General features: G+C 40.9%; 1 protein-coding gene across 2 annotated transcripts in view; it reads left to right on the top strand.

Moving 5' to 3' along the window:
- Positions 1-1,676: 1,676 nt before the first annotated feature.
- LOC124043634 (beta/gamma crystallin domain-containing protein 1-like) overlaps positions 1,677-18,122 on the top strand; it is an 80,199-nt gene continuing 63,753 nt past the window's right edge. For both annotated transcript variants that reach the window (XM_046362418.1, XM_046362419.1), the window contains exons 1-2: positions 1,677-2,589; positions 12,138-12,249. In XM_046362418.1, the coding sequence (XP_046218374.1) occupies positions 2,417-2,589; positions 12,138-12,249 (285 nt within the window). In that variant the 5' untranslated portion in view covers positions 1,677-2,416. The remainder of the gene's footprint in view (positions 2,590-12,137; positions 12,250-18,122) is intronic.

Below are 18,122 nucleotides of genomic sequence, written 5' to 3' on the forward strand. Positions count from 1 at the left end.
TTTGTGTATTTAACCCTCTGTTTCCCCTCATGTCTTTGTCAGAGATTGATTTGTTGTCAGTGTAGTGTGATTGTTTGTATAGGTGCGCGTCGGGTCTTCGTACCCATGTTTTGTTTGTACATTTATTGTTATGGAGCATACTCATGGAACTTTATTAAAAGACTCCATATTTAAACTCCATTTGACTCTCCTGCGCCTGACTTCCCTGCCACCTATTACACATATGCGTGACACTATGTAATTTTAATGTAATCTCAACTACAATCCAGGTAATTTGGTTGTGCTATTAGATGAAGCATAGTGGTAGCACATTAAATTGTTGTATAAATCCTCAAATATCTGACATTGTATTCCCATTTGAACTTTTAAAAAGTTGAAAGCGCAGTGATAACACATTTAGATGACAACTATACCAAAACCCGGCATTGTTTTTCCTCTGTAATTTGGTTGTGCTTTTAGATGGTTGAAATCATAGTGATAAGACAATGATAATTCAACAATCTTCTGGCTGTCTTTTCGAGTGGGTGAATAAAGGTTGAAATCTCATTGATCAACATCTCAACCAAATATGACCCATTTCTCCACTGTTGAAATGATGTGGTGTGCCCGGTGGGATTTGTGGTTTATTGGAAGTGTGGCTTTCAGTTATGTTTGGCCACCCATCCCATGAGAGTGAATGTCCTTCCAGTTCATCTGAATGTCCTTCCAGTTCATCTGAATGTCCTTCCAGTTCATCTGAATGTCCTTCCAGTTCATCTGAATGTCCTTCCAGTTCATCTGAATGTCCTTCCAGTGCACCGCTTGCTATGAATTCTATCTGATGGTGTTTGCATGTTTAGGTAAAAATACAAATAATGTCCCGTTTGGAACACTGACAAGTAGAAAGCATTCCAAAATAAATCCAATCAGTCTGATTGGGTGCCTACGCGGCTGCAATATACTTCCTCATGGCTCATTCTGCAGTATGGAGGCTATGGAAGAACAAGAACAAAGGCTCAAAAAACACCCAAATATGATGTCCTCTTAGAGAAACGTCAAAGCTCGCAGTATAGAGATGCAGGTCTTTAGATGTTGTACACGTGAAATTGTGTCATTCCAGTTTACTATATTCTATTTTGTGCGATTTGAGCGGTTTCCCCTACCAGCTACGCTGTGTGGGCTAGACGGAGAACTGACATTTCAACCCATTTTGCCATGGTTCAGAGAAAATGTTGCCGTTTTAAAGCTAATTTCCTTTAATTCTACACTTTTTACCATCGTTTATGACGTGTTCATATGATATCAGGCCGGCCCTCGGCCTCCAGGGGGCCCTCAATCCTGTGTGCCTGTTCGATAATCCGGACCTGCTCTCAGTGTTGTGTTGCAGGTCTTTAGAAGTTGTACACATGAAATTGGGTAATTCCGAACTTTTTCTGTACAGCTATATTCTATTTTGTGCAACTCGAGCGGTTTCCCCAACCAGCTGTTCTGCGCAAGCTACATGGAGAAGCAGCACAGCTGGTAGGGGAAACTGCTCGAAGTTCTAGGGGGAAAGAATCAGAGCTCTAGGAGGAGGACTGAGTTTCCGATTTGGAATTTCGAGTTGGATGACCTTTCAAAACAAATATTGTCAGAGCCAGTCAGAGCTTGTTTTTTTCCTGAGTTCTCAGTTTTCAAAAGTGTGCTGAAGTTGGAGGCAGGAGTTTTCCAAGTTGTCTTGGGTGCAGCATGATCCTCAAGTTTCCAACTTGGAATTTAGAGTTGGATGATCATTCAATACGATTTTTCCCAGTCGGCACTCCGTTTTATTCTGAGCTCCTAGTTGTCTTGAACGCACTGACGTCAGATTATCTAGCCAAAAAGCATAAATGACATGTTATATTTGTCTGAAAATCTGTCTATCAATAGTTTGGCTCTGCTTGTGTCTATATTTGAGCGATTTACGCATCTGCAGGCATGTGGATTTCCTTAAAATGCTTGGCCAAGGCATCACAAGGGCTAGCTTTGGGCCACAACATCGGGAGCCTGTGTATTGGGTACAGCAGCAACATGGTGCGGTTCAGACAAAAGTTGATAGTGAGGGACACATTTGACTTTACGACTGGTAAATAGTTCCTACATATTATACATATGCTTTTGTTGACAGGAAAGTTAATTTTTTTGTGAAGTCGGCAACATTGTTATGCTGTTACTTTCCGTCGATACACACCGGAACGATGCACAAATCCGGGAGTCAAACCTACACTCCAATACAGACTCCCGGTGTTGTCACTCATCTGTGCGCGACTGCGCGTGCAACCGGAGAGAGTGAAGCGCGAGGATCAGCTGTCATCTTGCTGTCAGCAGGTTCAGCTAAACTTGTGTTTTCCATGTCAAGATTCGTGACAAATCGGTGTTTTGCCAGATATCGACCTCGTGTCCGGGAATACACGTAAAGATGGCGAAAAAGAGTAGTTCCAAAAAGTCATTCAAAAGCTTGTTTTCTAAAAGCGAAGCCAATTTAACCGACCCGGTGGAGAAAGATGACGGTGGACGTAAAATGTTTAAACTCTTCAAATTCAAGAAAAAGAGGAAACCCAACAAAGATGAAGAGAAGCAAGTCGTCGCCGGGTAGGCTATGCCAAATACTTGAAATGGTTCCAGGATTTTCTTGTTGAAACAACATACTGGTTTGGTGGAATGACACCTGTCGTAGGTTGCAATTTGAACTAATGGTCGTGATAACGTTACCATTATAATGTTCTACTGTAGTCCACAGACTTTAAATAGCATACTTTATTTATTTTGTGCATGACTTGAAATGAATTCACACTTTCGTTCTATTTGTTGCCCGCATCTCTAAACAGTGGAAACAATTAGGCTTACAAATATATATGTGGCTTGGGTCTTCAGCCAGACATTTCGGTTAGCCTACTGGCCCAACACTCTAACCTACCTTTCACAGTAATTGACTGGATCGTTATCATTATGGTTCATGATATAGTATAACATTTCATACATCTGCAGGGTTTATTCCGTTTGTGCTGTAGCTATTTAAAATGTGTAATATTTAATGTTTGGCTGTAGCTAGTGTCAAACTTGCGACCCTGGGTTTCAATGCCAGGACACTTCTAACAGAGGTAAGGTTTAATTGTCAGGGCTCCAGACCAACTTTTACAGTTGTTATGGTGTTATAGAAAAAAGTAGGAATAATCATCTTATTATGTGATTATAAAGTCATTAATTTGTGTCATTCACAAATATAAAACCTACTGCTAGTAACTATATATTAATCAATAAATGTAATGTCCTAAAAAATACTTTGCACTTGCGATGACCGATGCACATTTCACACGCTCCATATTTGAAATCCATATCAGATATTTATTTGTAAAACAGTGCGTTTTGAGGTCAGTATTTAGCATTGAGAAACAAATACCTACAGAAAGCTGAGACCCTCCTTTCTATAATATGGACAACTGGTTCCTTCTAAATAATAATTATTCTAATGGTTGATGTTTTGCATGACAAGAAATTAAAAAGCCAGGTAGGAGTTATTGACAAGGTAGGAACCGAAGTGTTGGTCAGTGTTTCCCAGGGGACCCTAATTACATTTTAATAGATGTTACATTTAGACAAATATTACAGAATAGGCTCTCTGATTCAGAACATACTGTTCCGCAAACAACATGCTGATCTACACCACACTGAATGCAATTTACAACCTCTATTAAGCATAGGGTTGCAAAGGTCGGAAACTTTCCGATAAATTTCTGGAATTTTTCCATGGGAAGTTAGCCCGGTAATTTTTGGAATTTGAGCTTATAACAGTTAACTTTCTTTGTGGGATACACATAAGGCAATTCTAGGTCTTGTGGCATATTTTGGTTAAACTATCCCCAATTCAATGGAATTGCAACCCTCTGCATGCATAATGCATTCTTCCATCACATGTGCAGTGCACTCTTCCATCACATGTACAGCTGATTCTCAAGATCTTGCACACTATTGAGATGCTATTGAGCCCACACTACTACACTGTCTGAGCCAAGAACTACATGCTTTCTGGTAAGTTTTGATTACAATACTGGGTGGGGTGAATATATTTTACATGACATACATGATTGTTTTGTTAACTAGTAAATAGTAGCCTACAGCAAAGTGTGTTTAAATCATTTCTAACTTGTTAACATCTTCTGCTAGTTAGTTTTTGGTACCATGTGGGTTTTAGCGTGCTTGAGCCTGCCAACTGAGGAATTTTAATTCACCTGTTTCCATACATGTTTCATTTTAAAACATTTATCTTACAAAGGAGCTGTTTAATCTAACTGCTTAACTATTTTTTTTACCCATTGTTTTCTAATCTTTACAGGAAAATGCCACAGAGACTATCTGATGTGTGGAGACATTTCACTGCAGCTAATGTAGAAGGAAAAGCTGTGTACTTTTGCAAATACTGTGCCAAATCATATGTGAAGAATGCAAAAAAGATGCAGAATCATCTGGCCAAGTGTATAATGTTCCCTCAGTGCTCACAACAAGCAACTTCTGACAAAAGTCCCTCTACTTCTATTTGAGGTGAAAATTATGAATCGGACACCTTATCGATAGCAACAGCTCATGGTCCTCCTGGAATCAGAAGCTTTTTTTGACTCAATGGAGGAACGTAGTCAGAGAAATGCTGATGAATGTCTTGCTCGAGCTGTGTATGCAACTGGTTAACCTCTGATGCTCGCAGGAAATGTGTATTGGAAGAGATTTATGAATGTTCTTTGCCCAACATACACCCCTCCACCAGACATGCTTTATCTACTCATTTGCTGGATGCAGAGTTCAACAAAGTTCAAGTGAAGGTCAAGCAAATTATAGAGAAGCAGACTGTATTGCAATCATCTCTGAAGGTATTTGCACGGGTGACAGATAATGCTGCGAACATGAAGGCTGCTTGGTCTAAAGTGGAGAAGTCCTACCCTCACATCACACCCATTGGCTGTGCTGCTCATGCATCGAATCTGCTCCGCAAGGACATCATGTCACTGAAAACAACGGATCCACTCTACAATAGAGCCAAGGAAATGGTTAGGTAGGTGAAGGGTCATCAAGATATAGCAGCATTCTCCCTCAGCAAGCAAAGTGAGAAGAATAAAAGCACCACATTGAAGCTGCCCAGCAGCACCCGTTTGGGTGGTGTTGTCATCATGTTTGACAGTCTCCTGGAGGGGAAGGAGTCTCTCCAAGAAATGGCCATATCACAGTCTGCCGATATGGACAGCCCCATCAAGAGGATCCTCCTGGATGATGTATTTTGAGAGAAAGTGGTATGCAGCCTGAACCTCCTGAAACCTATAGTAGTAGCCATTGCATGAATTGAGGGAGACAATGCCATCCTGTCTAATGTTCAGATTCTGCTTACAGATGTAAGAGAAGAAATCCGTACTGCCCTGCCCACTTCACTGTTGCTCTGCTCCAAGCAGAAGAAACTGTAGTTCTGAAATACATTTTTTGAAATGTGAAGACTTCTGCCTGAAGCCCATACAGGCCGCAGTGTACATGTTGGACCCCAAGTATGCTGGCAAGAGCATCCTGTCTGGTGCAGAGATCAATAAGGCCTGTGGTGTCATCACTACTGTGTCTCGCCACCTTGGACTGGATGAGGGCAAGGTTCTCGGCAGTCTGGCGAAGTACACTTCCAAGCAAGGGCTTTGGGATGGAGATGCAATATGGCAGTCATCCCAACATATCTCATCAGCCACCAGGTGGAAGGGACTTTGTGGATCTGAGGCTCTTTCCCATGTTGCCTCCATCATCCTCCAAATCCCACCAATATCAGCCACCTCAGAGTGCAACAGGTCCTTGTTTGGGAACACACACAACAAAGTACGCAACAGGCTGACCAATACAAGGGTTGAAAAATTGGTGGCCATCAGGGCAAATTTGAGGCTTTTTGAGCCTGACAACGAGCCATCCTTAACAATGTTGGAAAGTGACAGTAAAGATGAGGCCAGTAAAGATGATGTTCACGAGGTGGACATTGAGGAAGTCCAGGGAGAAGACATGGAAGCCTGAGAGGAAGACAACCAAATCTTTAGTTTCTAGACTATCATTTTATGTTGAAAATGTTTTTGGTAGATGCGATGGTTCATTCAAAATTCCCTTTCTTTTGTTGTTCAGTGAAATCATCCCATGTGAAGAGTCAACTCGTTCAATTCGTAACTAAATAGTTTGTTTTATTTCTATTGGAAGGATTTAATCATTTGCAATTATGTCTAGTATGATTAGGTAAAAGGTTTATGTTTCTGTCCCCATATGATATTGTAAATATATCCAATGCAAAAAAACATTTACAACTACATTTAAATGGCATTAGTATTATTTTGCATATATTTTCATTAATTCTCAGGGAAAGTTTCCACCTCTGAATATTCCCCAAAATGTGCAACCCTAATTAAGCATGAAGCATATTGAGAATCTGACTGTCGATAAGTACTTAAGTATCACAGTAGGAGGCTGTTCCTTCTCTTGCTAGAACAAAATACGTACCTGCTGCGCACCGAGCTGGTACTGACGAACCAGATGTTTCTACTTGTAGAATCGCAATGCTCCTCAGTCGCCCGATAACTTGGCTTTGAGCCAATGATAGAGCACAAATCTCCATGTGGGGGAGCTGACAGGAGTGACAGCAAAAAGGAAAAAAGTGTTGTGCTCGGTAGCGAATGGCACGCTAACGGTTTAGCTAACGTTAGCTAGCGAGCTAAAAACAACACTGTCTATGGGCTGACACTTTGGGATTATGGAGAGTGAATTAAATTGTTCCTTCGTCATCTTGCTAGCTAGTTAACTAGCTGTGGCCATCTGGCTAGTATCAACAACGGCTTTCTACAACAAAAGCAACATTAGCCCCACTAGCAAGCTAGTTAGCCAACATTGGAAAGCTTCAAAGGAAAATACAGAGGGAATAGCATTGCCAAACTATGCTTAAGAATGGAACTCTACTGCCAATTTTTGTTTTGGTGTATTTTAACAAGGCTGATGGCTTCATTGACGATGTGGTCGAACACAAAAGCGATTGACCGCTGACGCTCTGTTCAGAGGTGCTAAGTACCCCCTGCACGCAAACGTTTGATCATTGTACTGGTATGTGGGATCCATTAGAGTAAACGTCTGCTTTGCTCTAGCTCACTGCATTAGGTGCAATCATGGGGTTTTGTCGTTTTAGAAAGTGGCGGTTGACATCTGTTTTTATTGGCACCAATACATCAGGTCGCCTTATTTGAACAATGCCAAATATACACCTCAATACCTGGATCAACAGCAAGAGTAAACATCTCCTTTTCATAGAAGAGTTCATTCAAAGGCAGGAGGGCCAAACCAGTAAAACAATGGAGTTGAGGTTTAGGCAGTGTTTGTTTTGGTTAGTCACTTCTAGGGTATCAAGGGTCTTTACCATTTTTGACTATTTAGTATAGACTTTGGTGATAAATCACTTCCTTGTGTTATAAAATCAATTTTTACCAAGACAAATATAAGTATTCATGTTCTGAATCGTTCAGTGGGGTTCTTTCTCTAACATATCATTGACCTTATATCCAAAAAGTCAGATTTTCGTAACCTAATATATCCATTAAGGTCTCTCTGAACAACTTTTGAAGATTTTTGCATTTTGTGGTCGTCATCTTCAAAGTTTTTCCCGTGTGTCGCAAAAGTAGCATGACATGAGCTGAATTTAGTCACCCGAATTCTGGCCATCAAAGATTAAAAAAAACAATAACTTCTGAGCGGATTATGATAGAGGCATGAGGTCTGGACCATTGGTTTTCTTAGAGGATTATCTACACATAACCCACAACCCCTTCTAGTGAAATCACCTTTATCTCTTCAATGGGGAGTGGTGAAGGGGAAAGGTTTTAAGTACACATGTCTCATTGAAAATGTTTAAAAAAGGACATTAATCCCATATGTGAGACTCAGAACGACATACAATACCATTACAATATCCAGTCAGCATTGCCAAAACCACACAGGTAAAGATGCTTCCAAATATAGAGCACTCCATGCCGTTTAGTCTAAAAATCCAGTGTGGAGTGTTAACAGAACTTATCACGTAGTGCTCAGAGCAGTTGTGTGACAAGAGGCAAACTGGCCTCAGCATAACCCCTTTTCCACAATTTAAAAATAAAATTTGTCTTGACACAACTCAAGGCACGTCCCACTCCATTCTGCCCTTGTGTGTAGCTTAGCTTCTTCACGGTCATCTGTCTAGCCAGAATTGTAGCTACATTATCTGTATCTAAGGAGGACTGTCTATATGGACATATTTATGCCTTAGCACAGAGAAGAGGCACAATGAGAAATTGTGTACTTTCCACCACTTGTCCACACTCCCCTCTTCATAGTTTTACAATGGTAGCTAAATCAATAGTGAAACCGATATGTGCTTGATATTTTTTGACCCAGTACCTTCTCCCATCTCTGAATGTGATGTTGCCTTCTATTGTTCATGTTTAGCCATTTGACTATTGATCCCAACTGTCATGTCCACTCAGTGATCCCGGTATACGAGCATTCTTGTATGCTCCACAATGTGTTTCCTGGATCTCGAAACGACGCTTCGTCAACAGACCTTATTGGTTTACTGGGTGTGCAAATAAGAGTTTGTTGACCTGCAATTAAGGCATATCAGCAAGAGATAATAGTAGTTTACTCTGTAGAATTCTCATGTTTTATAGCACTGTATTTATTGCCCAACATTTGAGTTAAACAGACTGAGTCGAATAGATGTTGGGTGAAACTTCCTAGACTCCAACCGAACGTCATATTATACATGCATGCTTGCACATGTGTGTCAATACCAGTCTCCCCCTTACTACTACACTGAACAGAAATTTTTAAACCACATGCAACAATTTCAAAGATGTTACACATAAGGAAATCAGGCAATTAAAATAGATTCGTTAGTCCCTAATCTATGGATTTGACTGGAAATACAGACCTGCATCTGTTGGTCACAGACACAGTAAAAGGTAGGGACGTGGATCAGAAAACCAGTCGGTATCTGGTGCGACCACAATTTGCGTCGTGCAGCGCGACACATCCCCTTTGCATAGAGTTGATCAGGCTGTTGATTGTGGATTGTGGAATGCAAAGTTGCTGGATGTTGGCGGGAACTGGAACAGGCTGTCATATACATCAATCCAAGGCATCACAAACATGCTCAATAGATGACATGTCTGGTGAGTATGCAGGCCATGGAATAACTGGGACATTTCTCAGCTTCCAGGAATTGTGTACAGACCTTTGGAACATGTGGCTGTGCATTATCATGCTGAAACATGAGGTGATGGAGGCGGATGAATGACACAAACAATGGGCCTCAGGATCCTATCATGGCATCTCTGTACATTCAAATTGCCATTGATAAAATGCAGTTGTGTTCGTTGTCTGTAGTTTATGCCTGCCCATATCATAACCCCACCGCCACCATGGGGCACTCTGTTCACAATATTGACATCAGCAAACCATCTGTCATCTGCCTTGTACAGTTGAAACCAGGATTCACTCTTCAAGAGCACACTTCAGTGGCCATTGAAGGTGAGCATTTGCCCACTGAAGTCAGTTCCGATGCCAAACTGCAGTCAGGTCAAGACCATGGTGAAGACGAAGAGCACGCAGATGAGCTTCCCTGAGACGGTTTCTGACAGATTGCAGAAATCCTTCGTTTGTGCAAACCCAAAGTTTCATCAGCTTTCCGGGTGGCTGGTCTCAGACCATCCTGCAAGTGAAGAAGCCAGATGTGGAGGTCCTGGGCTGGCGTGGTTACATCTAGTCTAAGGTTGTGAGGCTGTTTGGACTTTACTGTCAAATGATCTAAAAAGACATTGGTAGAGAAATTAACATTCAATTCTCTGGCAACAGCTCTGGTCGACATTCCTGCAGTCAGCATGTCAATTGCACGCTCCCTCAACTTGAGACATCTGTGGCATTGTGTTGTGTGACACATTTTAGAGTTGCCTTTTATTGTCCCCAGCACAAGCTGCACCTGTGTAATGATTATGCTGTTTAATCAGCATCTTGATATTCCACACCCGTCAGGTGGATGGATTATCTTGGCAAAAGAGAAATGCTCACTTGACAGGAATGTAAATAAATGTGTGCACAAAATTAGTGAGAAATACACTTTTTGTGCACATTGAACATTTCCTGGATCTTATATTTCAACTCACGAAACACGGGACCAACACTTAACATGTTGCGTTTATATTTTCGATTACTATACACTGAACAAAAATATAAACTTAATCATGCAACAGTTTCAAAGATTTTCCTGAGTATAGTTTGTTGTCAACTTTAATTAGATTATATACTGTGTGCATGTGATTCTATTAACGATTAAGGTTGGCATAACGCATCGTTTGAGCAGAACTTTAAAATCCCAAATTTAATTTGTGAAGAATAGTCTGAGCCCTTAAGGTGAGCCTTACAGTATATTAAATCATTTGAATAGGGAAACTGGGTGGCTTGGCTGGCTGTGAACCAATATACATGTATATCTCTATGCAAATCCTGAACTCTTAAAGCATTCTGTCTAGTTACACTGAGGCGCTCCTCACTTTCTCCCTCTATTTCTGCCTGTGCAGATGGAGGCAGCTGTCACCTGCTCTTTAGGTATGCCCAGTTGAACAGCAGCCAAATCACGTCTTCGATCGGAAGATGTCGGTCTATGAGCCTTTATATGAAGTCTTTATGAAGCCCACACAAGCAAGGCATTGTGCTTCTGTCAGGGTATACATGTCGCCAGGGAAGGATCTTGGAAGATGACATGACCCGTCTACATGCATCAACACTCTTCCCTCTGAACCAGAGAAACCCCATGCTTGTCTTCTCTGTGGGATGATGGACGGACAGAATGATTGACAGGCCAAGCATTGCAGATGACACGGTAGAAACTTGAAAGTGAGGCGATGGGTTTTGTTTGTAGTTGTTTGTGTGTGTAGAAGACATTGAACCTGTCTGATTTTATAGCGCTCGACAGTCTCTCCTTAGCAGCAGACCTATACTGTATTTTAGGGAGGAATGCTGTACCCTTGAGGTGAAAATATGAAATTTGGAATTGGATCACTCCAATGGATCATCTGCCACTCATTCAACTTCACTCCCTTTACATGCAATACCTCATCATGACATTGGCGATGTCTGTCTATTGTAACAGAGATCATATTTTTTTTATATACTGTATATTTTATTTGATCTTTTATAAACAATACAAAACATACACATAAAAAATGACAACAACATACAAACATCAACTACATCACACCTGCCCAGACCCACTAGCACACACCCCCATGGCCTTAAACGGCACCATTTTGTTTCTCTCTGTCGCCCACACACTTTCTATTTTTAGATAATAAAGCATTTGACCTTTCCATTGCGTTAACGATTGAGGATTGGTTGATTTCCAGCTTTTAAGTATACTATATATTTTAAAGATGATAAACGAGAAAGGTATTGTCCAACCAATCAGGTATCTCACTGCACCCTCATATGCATTGTCTTGATATATGCAGACAAATGGATTAAAAGTGCATTTCCATTGTAATACGTCTGACAGCCAACTTTCTAACTCCGCACATAGCTTGTGAAGGCCAGATGACCTGGCCTGCACAAACACCCAACTTCAACCAAATTGAGATGGTTTGGGATGAGTTGTGCCGCAGAGTGATGGAAAAGCAGCCAACAAGTGCTCAGCATATGTGGGAACTCGGTTGGAAAAGCATTCCGGGTGAAGCTGGTTGAGAGAATGCCAAGAGTGTGCAAAGCTGTCATCGAGGCAAAGGGTGGCTACTTTGAAGAATCTCAAATAATTCCATGTGTGTTATTTCATAGTTTTGATGTCTTCACTATTATTCTACAATGTAGAAAATGGTAAAAAATTAAGAAAAACCCTTAAATGAGTACAGGGGTGTTCAAACTTTCGACTGGTACTTTATAAAGTATCAAATATTTTCTCAAGCAACCTGAATATGGTCCGTCTACACATTCTAAAGGTGGTTTAGTGTTAATAGCTCAAGAGGTTTAAGCGCTAGAGCGAGTGGAATAATAAGTATGTAAGAAATCTAGAGTTGTGCTTTGCCTTCAGCAAGCACACCTAATCAGGTTGTGTTTGTGTGTTCGTTCTCCAGTGCTGCTGAGACCAATGGATCTGGTGGTGATGCCCTAGGTAGGGATGCTGAGGACTGGCCTGATGTCAGTCACACCAAGAAGACCAGATCTCTGACTGCTCCCAGATCAAAGGTCAGTTAAGGCATCCGCATGCATCCCAACTGACACAGTTCGGTGGAGTTTATGCCTATATTTTGATGACATTTTGTGACGTTTCGGTGGAATTTGGTGAGGGGTTTTTGAGTTGTTCGGGCACACCACATTTTTTCTGAAGGCAAGCCGAAGTTCGGACCAAAGTCTTACGCCCCTTTGTCAGTGATTGATCAACCATAGTGATTCTTCAATAAAGTACTTCTTGTCATTCAACGAGATGACTCGTTTTCATATTTTTCCATTGACAAATACCCCGCCAAACATCTTATTTAGATGTAAAATTGTGTGACTAATATCTCTTTAAAACAAACATCAAAATTAATGACCGATTTCTTGAGTTATTTTAGATTAATTTGGACTATTTTGAGTAAGTATATACTGGCTACGGCACCTCAAAATGGAAAAAGGAACACTCGTTTGGTTCGGCTTGCCGAGATCGACTAGACTCCAGTCGAAATGAAGCATGTTGATACTTTTAGGGTCTGTCAGTCCTTCTGGAGATATAGTGCATTCGGAAAGTATTCAGACCCCTTCACTTTTTCCACATTTTGTTACGTTACAGCCTTGTTCTAAAATGTATTCAATTAATTTTAATCTGAAAAACCAAGCCATGAGGTCCAAGGAATTGTCCTTGGAGTTCAGAGACAGGATCGTGTTGAGGCACAGATCTGGGGAAGGGTACCAAAACATTTCTGCAGCATTGAAGGTCCCCATTACTTTCAAAAATAAACTTTATATTTCGATGGAAATATATGGGTAGCCATGAGAAAGAACCGCTGCCTCACATAGCAATCAACTATCGAGGATCACTATGGGGCGCAATCAGGCGATGTAGGCTTGTACATAATAGTCCAACCTTAAAACAAACAAACAAACACACACACACCCTCTGTGTGGTTACAGTAGGCTAACATATGTCAATGGTTTTAGGAACAGCAGTAACATCAGGCAGGATTTAGGCTACCAACTGCCTAGCCAGTTGTAGCTCAATCTTGGGTGCAATGATCACGTTCCTGCACTGACTGTGTGGAGGCTCATTGATTTAACGTTACATTAGCCTACATGATACACTAGTAAAGTAATCAAATGTATAGCTGTCGGCTATATTAGCCACGACGTAGCCTTTTTATCCGAAAACAATAATTTGGGGTATCATCTTTCCAAGGGCACAGTCTGAATTCACCTACCGACGTTCCTCTGCACTGCCTCGTGCAACTTTTTCTCAGCTGGCACAATTTGATTGGCCGCTGTCCGATTCAAACTCTAAACCGTTAAATGAAGATTTGATGCGTTACACACTATTTAAAATAGCATTATTTTTCATATTTGGGCTTCGAGAGGGTATCAAGTCAGTTCGAGTTAAAAGGCTCAAGTCCAAGTTCAGTCACGAGTCATTGGTGTTAAAGTCAAAGTCGAGTTGCAAGTCATCATATTTGTGACTCGAGTCTTACTCGAGTCCAAGTCATATGACTTGAGTCCACACCTCTGCTGTAAAGTAACAACATGTGGGGAAAAGGAAGGGGTCTGAATCATTTCCAAATGCGCTGTAAGTTTGAAATGTTGGTGTGAGCCACACCTGGGTAAAAATACTATTTCAATTACTTTCACATACTTTGAAATGTAAGTGTTTTGATATTTTTTATTTTAAAATAAAAGCATTGGAATGTATTTAGAAATACACATGGAAAGTATTGGTATATATTTGAAAGTACAAAATACTTAAATACTTTGGCCCTACCGGTATGTATTTGGAAACAATTATTTGAAAATGTTTTCAAATAGCCTACTATTTATTGGAAATTATTTGAAAATACTTTCTAGTGCTCAGTGATTAAGTGACATTTTGTTTTTTTTATAGGTTATTAAAGAAATAATTGACAGATGTCGGTTCAATTACTTGAATTCCATTTCGTTTTTTGGGGGTGTGGATTTTGGCCACATTTTTTGAAAATGCAAAAACACAGAAAATAAGTATTTAAAGAATCTGTCATATTCTTGCACTTTAGGCTATCCTTTTCTCTCAAACAAACATTGGGTAATCTGTGTCTCTTAAGTTGTCGCCACCGCTGTCAGTCCATCTGGAGATCTATTTAAGCAATAATATATGAGAGGCCATGTGTTATGACATTTTTATCATGGCTGTGCTGTGGTCATAGGATATACTGTAATGTATGTCCGAAGTACTTCAGTTGTTCCTTTCCCTTTAACCTAATGTAATATGAAACTGTTGTAGCTCATCACACGACATGGGCTTTACCTTTGTGTTTGTCTAGGTTGTGTCTAGGATATCTCTATGTTTGTCCTAGTGACTCCATTTGTATCTCAATTTTGTCCATTGCTGTTTGCTGTAGTGTTTTCAGGCTCAACTGCCAGTTCTGTGTGGATATTTGTGATGATGGTCAGTATATTTGCTGTGGTATTATCCCAGTGGAGTTCCAGTTCTAGTAGATGTTTGCTCTGTAGTCATTGTCCACTGTCCTCAGTCTTTTTTTCAGTTAAGCCCAATATGGGTGCAGCTGATCCGCGTACTGGATCTTACCACTTCACTTTCTGTAATGACTGTAGCTCAGTTTGAGAAATAGTAATGCACATGAATCAAAAATGTAGTTATAGAATTATATCATCATCGGAATAGAATCATAGTTACAATTCTGTAAAAAACATTTAAAAAAAAAATATTTTTAATACAATTATGTCAAAAATATATTTCCTTATCAGCTTAACAGCTTTGGAATCCATTTAATTTGCTTTACTATAGTATGACTGTAGCTCACTCCTAACTGTTAAGGTGCAGCATCTTTTTTCAGTAGTAGTGCTTGGGTAAAAAAATGAAGCCATATTACACCCTATGTGTTCTGATAATTGCGTGCTTTTCTCTATAAATCCTGTTAGTTCATATGGCTTGTGACCGTGATATATAGACCTAAAGAAGACAGTGAGAAGACGGTGGCAGAATACATTCAACCACACCTTTTTGTTTCATCATAAAACTGGAGAGCAAACCACTGTCCGGCAATGTCCACAATGCGTATTGCATGTAACAAACAGTTACATGGTCTACAGCACGGTCAAGCAAGTTAACTAAACAACTATTCATTTAGATCCACAGAGAGTTACCGGAAGTCGCAAAGAAAACAGGAGCCGCCTCCCGTATTCCAGTACCATTTCAACTTCAACATCATCAAATCACCTATGCTTAGTCTAATACAATGACAACTAGGGCTGACCCCAATAAGTCGATTGTTTGGTCGTTAGGCTGTCAGTCGACCGAGATTGTTTTAGTCGAGCAGTAACAAATATATATTGCTGATTGATGGCCTAGAATAAAAGCCCATTTATGCTTGATTAGTACATGTGGTCAGTGGCTCCATATGGAGAGTGTGATGCAATTGCTGAGCCTGCAGAGGCCAAATCGAGCTCCGCACCGCATCGCCATGCGCCTTCCACATTTTGAAACAATGAGGTGGGCTCTGTATAGCTCAGCATGGATTGGTTGATGGTAGGTGTGGGCGGTACATCCTGTATAAACACAAACTCACTTCCTTGACAACAGCTCTGCTCCGCAAAGCGCAAGAGGTATGAATGCCCCGACTTCTGCTGAGGCCATATCAGCGTAAATGATGCATGGTTAATGACCATGTCGGATTGACTAAGCGCCCAGATGCACAACGCACTTCTCTCTCCAGAATACGCTCCCTGACAATTTGTACACATTCCTTGTTTCATAACTTTATTGTGTGTATTGTTTGGGTAAGATTGTTTGTGTTAATCAATTTCCATTTACATAAAGTATATCACCAGTAGTACATTTACTGTTAATTCTTATAATTTCTAATCAACAATGTTTGTAACTTTGGTTACGGTCATTTATTTGAATGCATTCAATATTATTCCAGTCTTCCTGTTCTCATTGTCGAACGTGGACACATTGTTTGCAGAGTTTACAACCTATGCTACACTTGTGAGAAACACGTTTTGGTTTATTTCATTTCATTTACGAGATCTGTCAATTTCATCATTGTCTTTTGTTTGGAGCACTCTTGTAAATGTCGAGTAAGGACGTGCAGGCATAGAGGTAGGCCTTTTGGCTACCTGGCCTGCGTGCAAATGTAGGCATATCAAGGTTAGAGCATTGGGCCTGTAACGGGAAGGTTGCTGGATCGAATCCCAGAGCTGACAAGGTCAAAGACAAAAATCTGTCTTTCTTCCCCTGAGCAAGGCAGTTAACCCATTGTTCCCCGGGTGCTGAAGACACCTGGTAGCCCCCCGCACCTCTCTGATTAAGGCAGCCCCCCGCACCTCTCTGATTAAGGCAGCCCCCCGCACCTCTCTGATTAAGGCAGCCCCCCGCACCTCTCTGATTAAGGCAGCCCCCCGCACCTCTCTAATTAAGGCAGCCCCCCGCACCTCTCTGATTAAGGCAGCCCCCCGCACCTCTCTGATTAAGGCAGCCCCCCGCACCTCTCTGATTCAGAAGGGTTGGGTTAAATGCAGAAGACACATTTCAGTTGGACAACTGACTAGGTATCCCCCTTTCCCTATGTGCCCATTTGTGGATCTGATACTATTTCTGATTGGCTTAACCAACAACCACAAATAAATGACCTGTGGAGCTTCTCAAAGTGATGTTTCCTTCACCTCAAACTAGCAAGCAAACAAAGTATTTTGAATTACAATAGTTCCTCAATGTATTTGAAAAATCTTTCCAGCTCTCTCCCTTTCAATAATCAGCCAGTGTGAAAGGGAAAAATGTCATGCTCTAATCCAGTGGAAACATCATAAAATAGGCTTGACTTGGGCTGAAATAGGTTCCGGTACTCATTTTGGGTGGTGCTACTGTTTATATTTAGGTGTAGGAGCTCCACCATACTTTTGAGCTAATATTCTATAAGAGGAACAAGAGCTCAATCAGTAGAGAATGTAAGGTGCCGGTACTCTGCTCTGGTGAGCTCCTGCCCAAGTCAAGCACATCTTCTTATCTCTTGCGCAAATAGCCTACAGCTGTGTCTGTCCCGTGGACACTGGCACAGGAATCTGAGGGCCCAGAATATTTTATACAATGTTGCAAGTTTCGGGGTTGGGCCCAACTTAATAGTTGATACAATGTTTCGAGTGTGTTGCAGACAGACAGATTTTGAGATATGAAGATGTTATTATAAATTAGATGAAACTTTCACTGAAATGTGTACATGAATACCATAACTGGCACGCATATTAGTCCAATCAACGTAAGCTAAATATGATGTGTACCAACTGGCACGCATATTAGTGCTAAATATGATGTTCATGGTGTGTGTGTGTGTGTGTGTGTGTGTGTGTGTGTGTGTGTGTGTGTGTGTGTGTGTGTGTGTGTGTGTGTGTGTGTGTGTGTGTGTGTGTGTGTGTGTGTGTGTGTGTGTGTGTGTGTGTGTGTGTGTGTGTGTGTGTGTGCGCGTGTTCCTTTGTGCAAGTAGAAAAACAAGTTGACTCACCCTACTTGTAGATAAATGGCAGTGCCATCCTCCTCTCTTTCATGCTGACGAAACTATCACTCTGTCATATCGTACATACTTTTATTTTTTGTTGTCCTAGGTTACCTGGCTAATATGCCTGCTCACTTTCTTTCATTGGCAACGTTAGCTCGTTAACATTAGCCTCCTACTTCTAGCTACATTTTGAACTTCCATCCTCTCAAGCCAGGGGCACAATGTGTGAATCAGTTATAATCATTGGTCAGTACGGAGAATTAAGTAAAACCACAAGTCCAAATCCCTATCTTCATCTGTGGCTAATATAGAAAATGGGACAATTTTATCTAGCTAGCTATCCACCGGAGGACAACAACACAACGAGATGCAACAATTCAAGTTGTT

This window comes from Oncorhynchus gorbuscha, linkage group LG09, assembly GCF_021184085.1.
Source record: "Oncorhynchus gorbuscha isolate QuinsamMale2020 ecotype Even-year linkage group LG09, OgorEven_v1.0, whole genome shotgun sequence".
In the NCBI taxonomy this organism is placed as follows: Eukaryota; Metazoa; Chordata; class Actinopteri; order Salmoniformes; family Salmonidae; genus Oncorhynchus; species Oncorhynchus gorbuscha.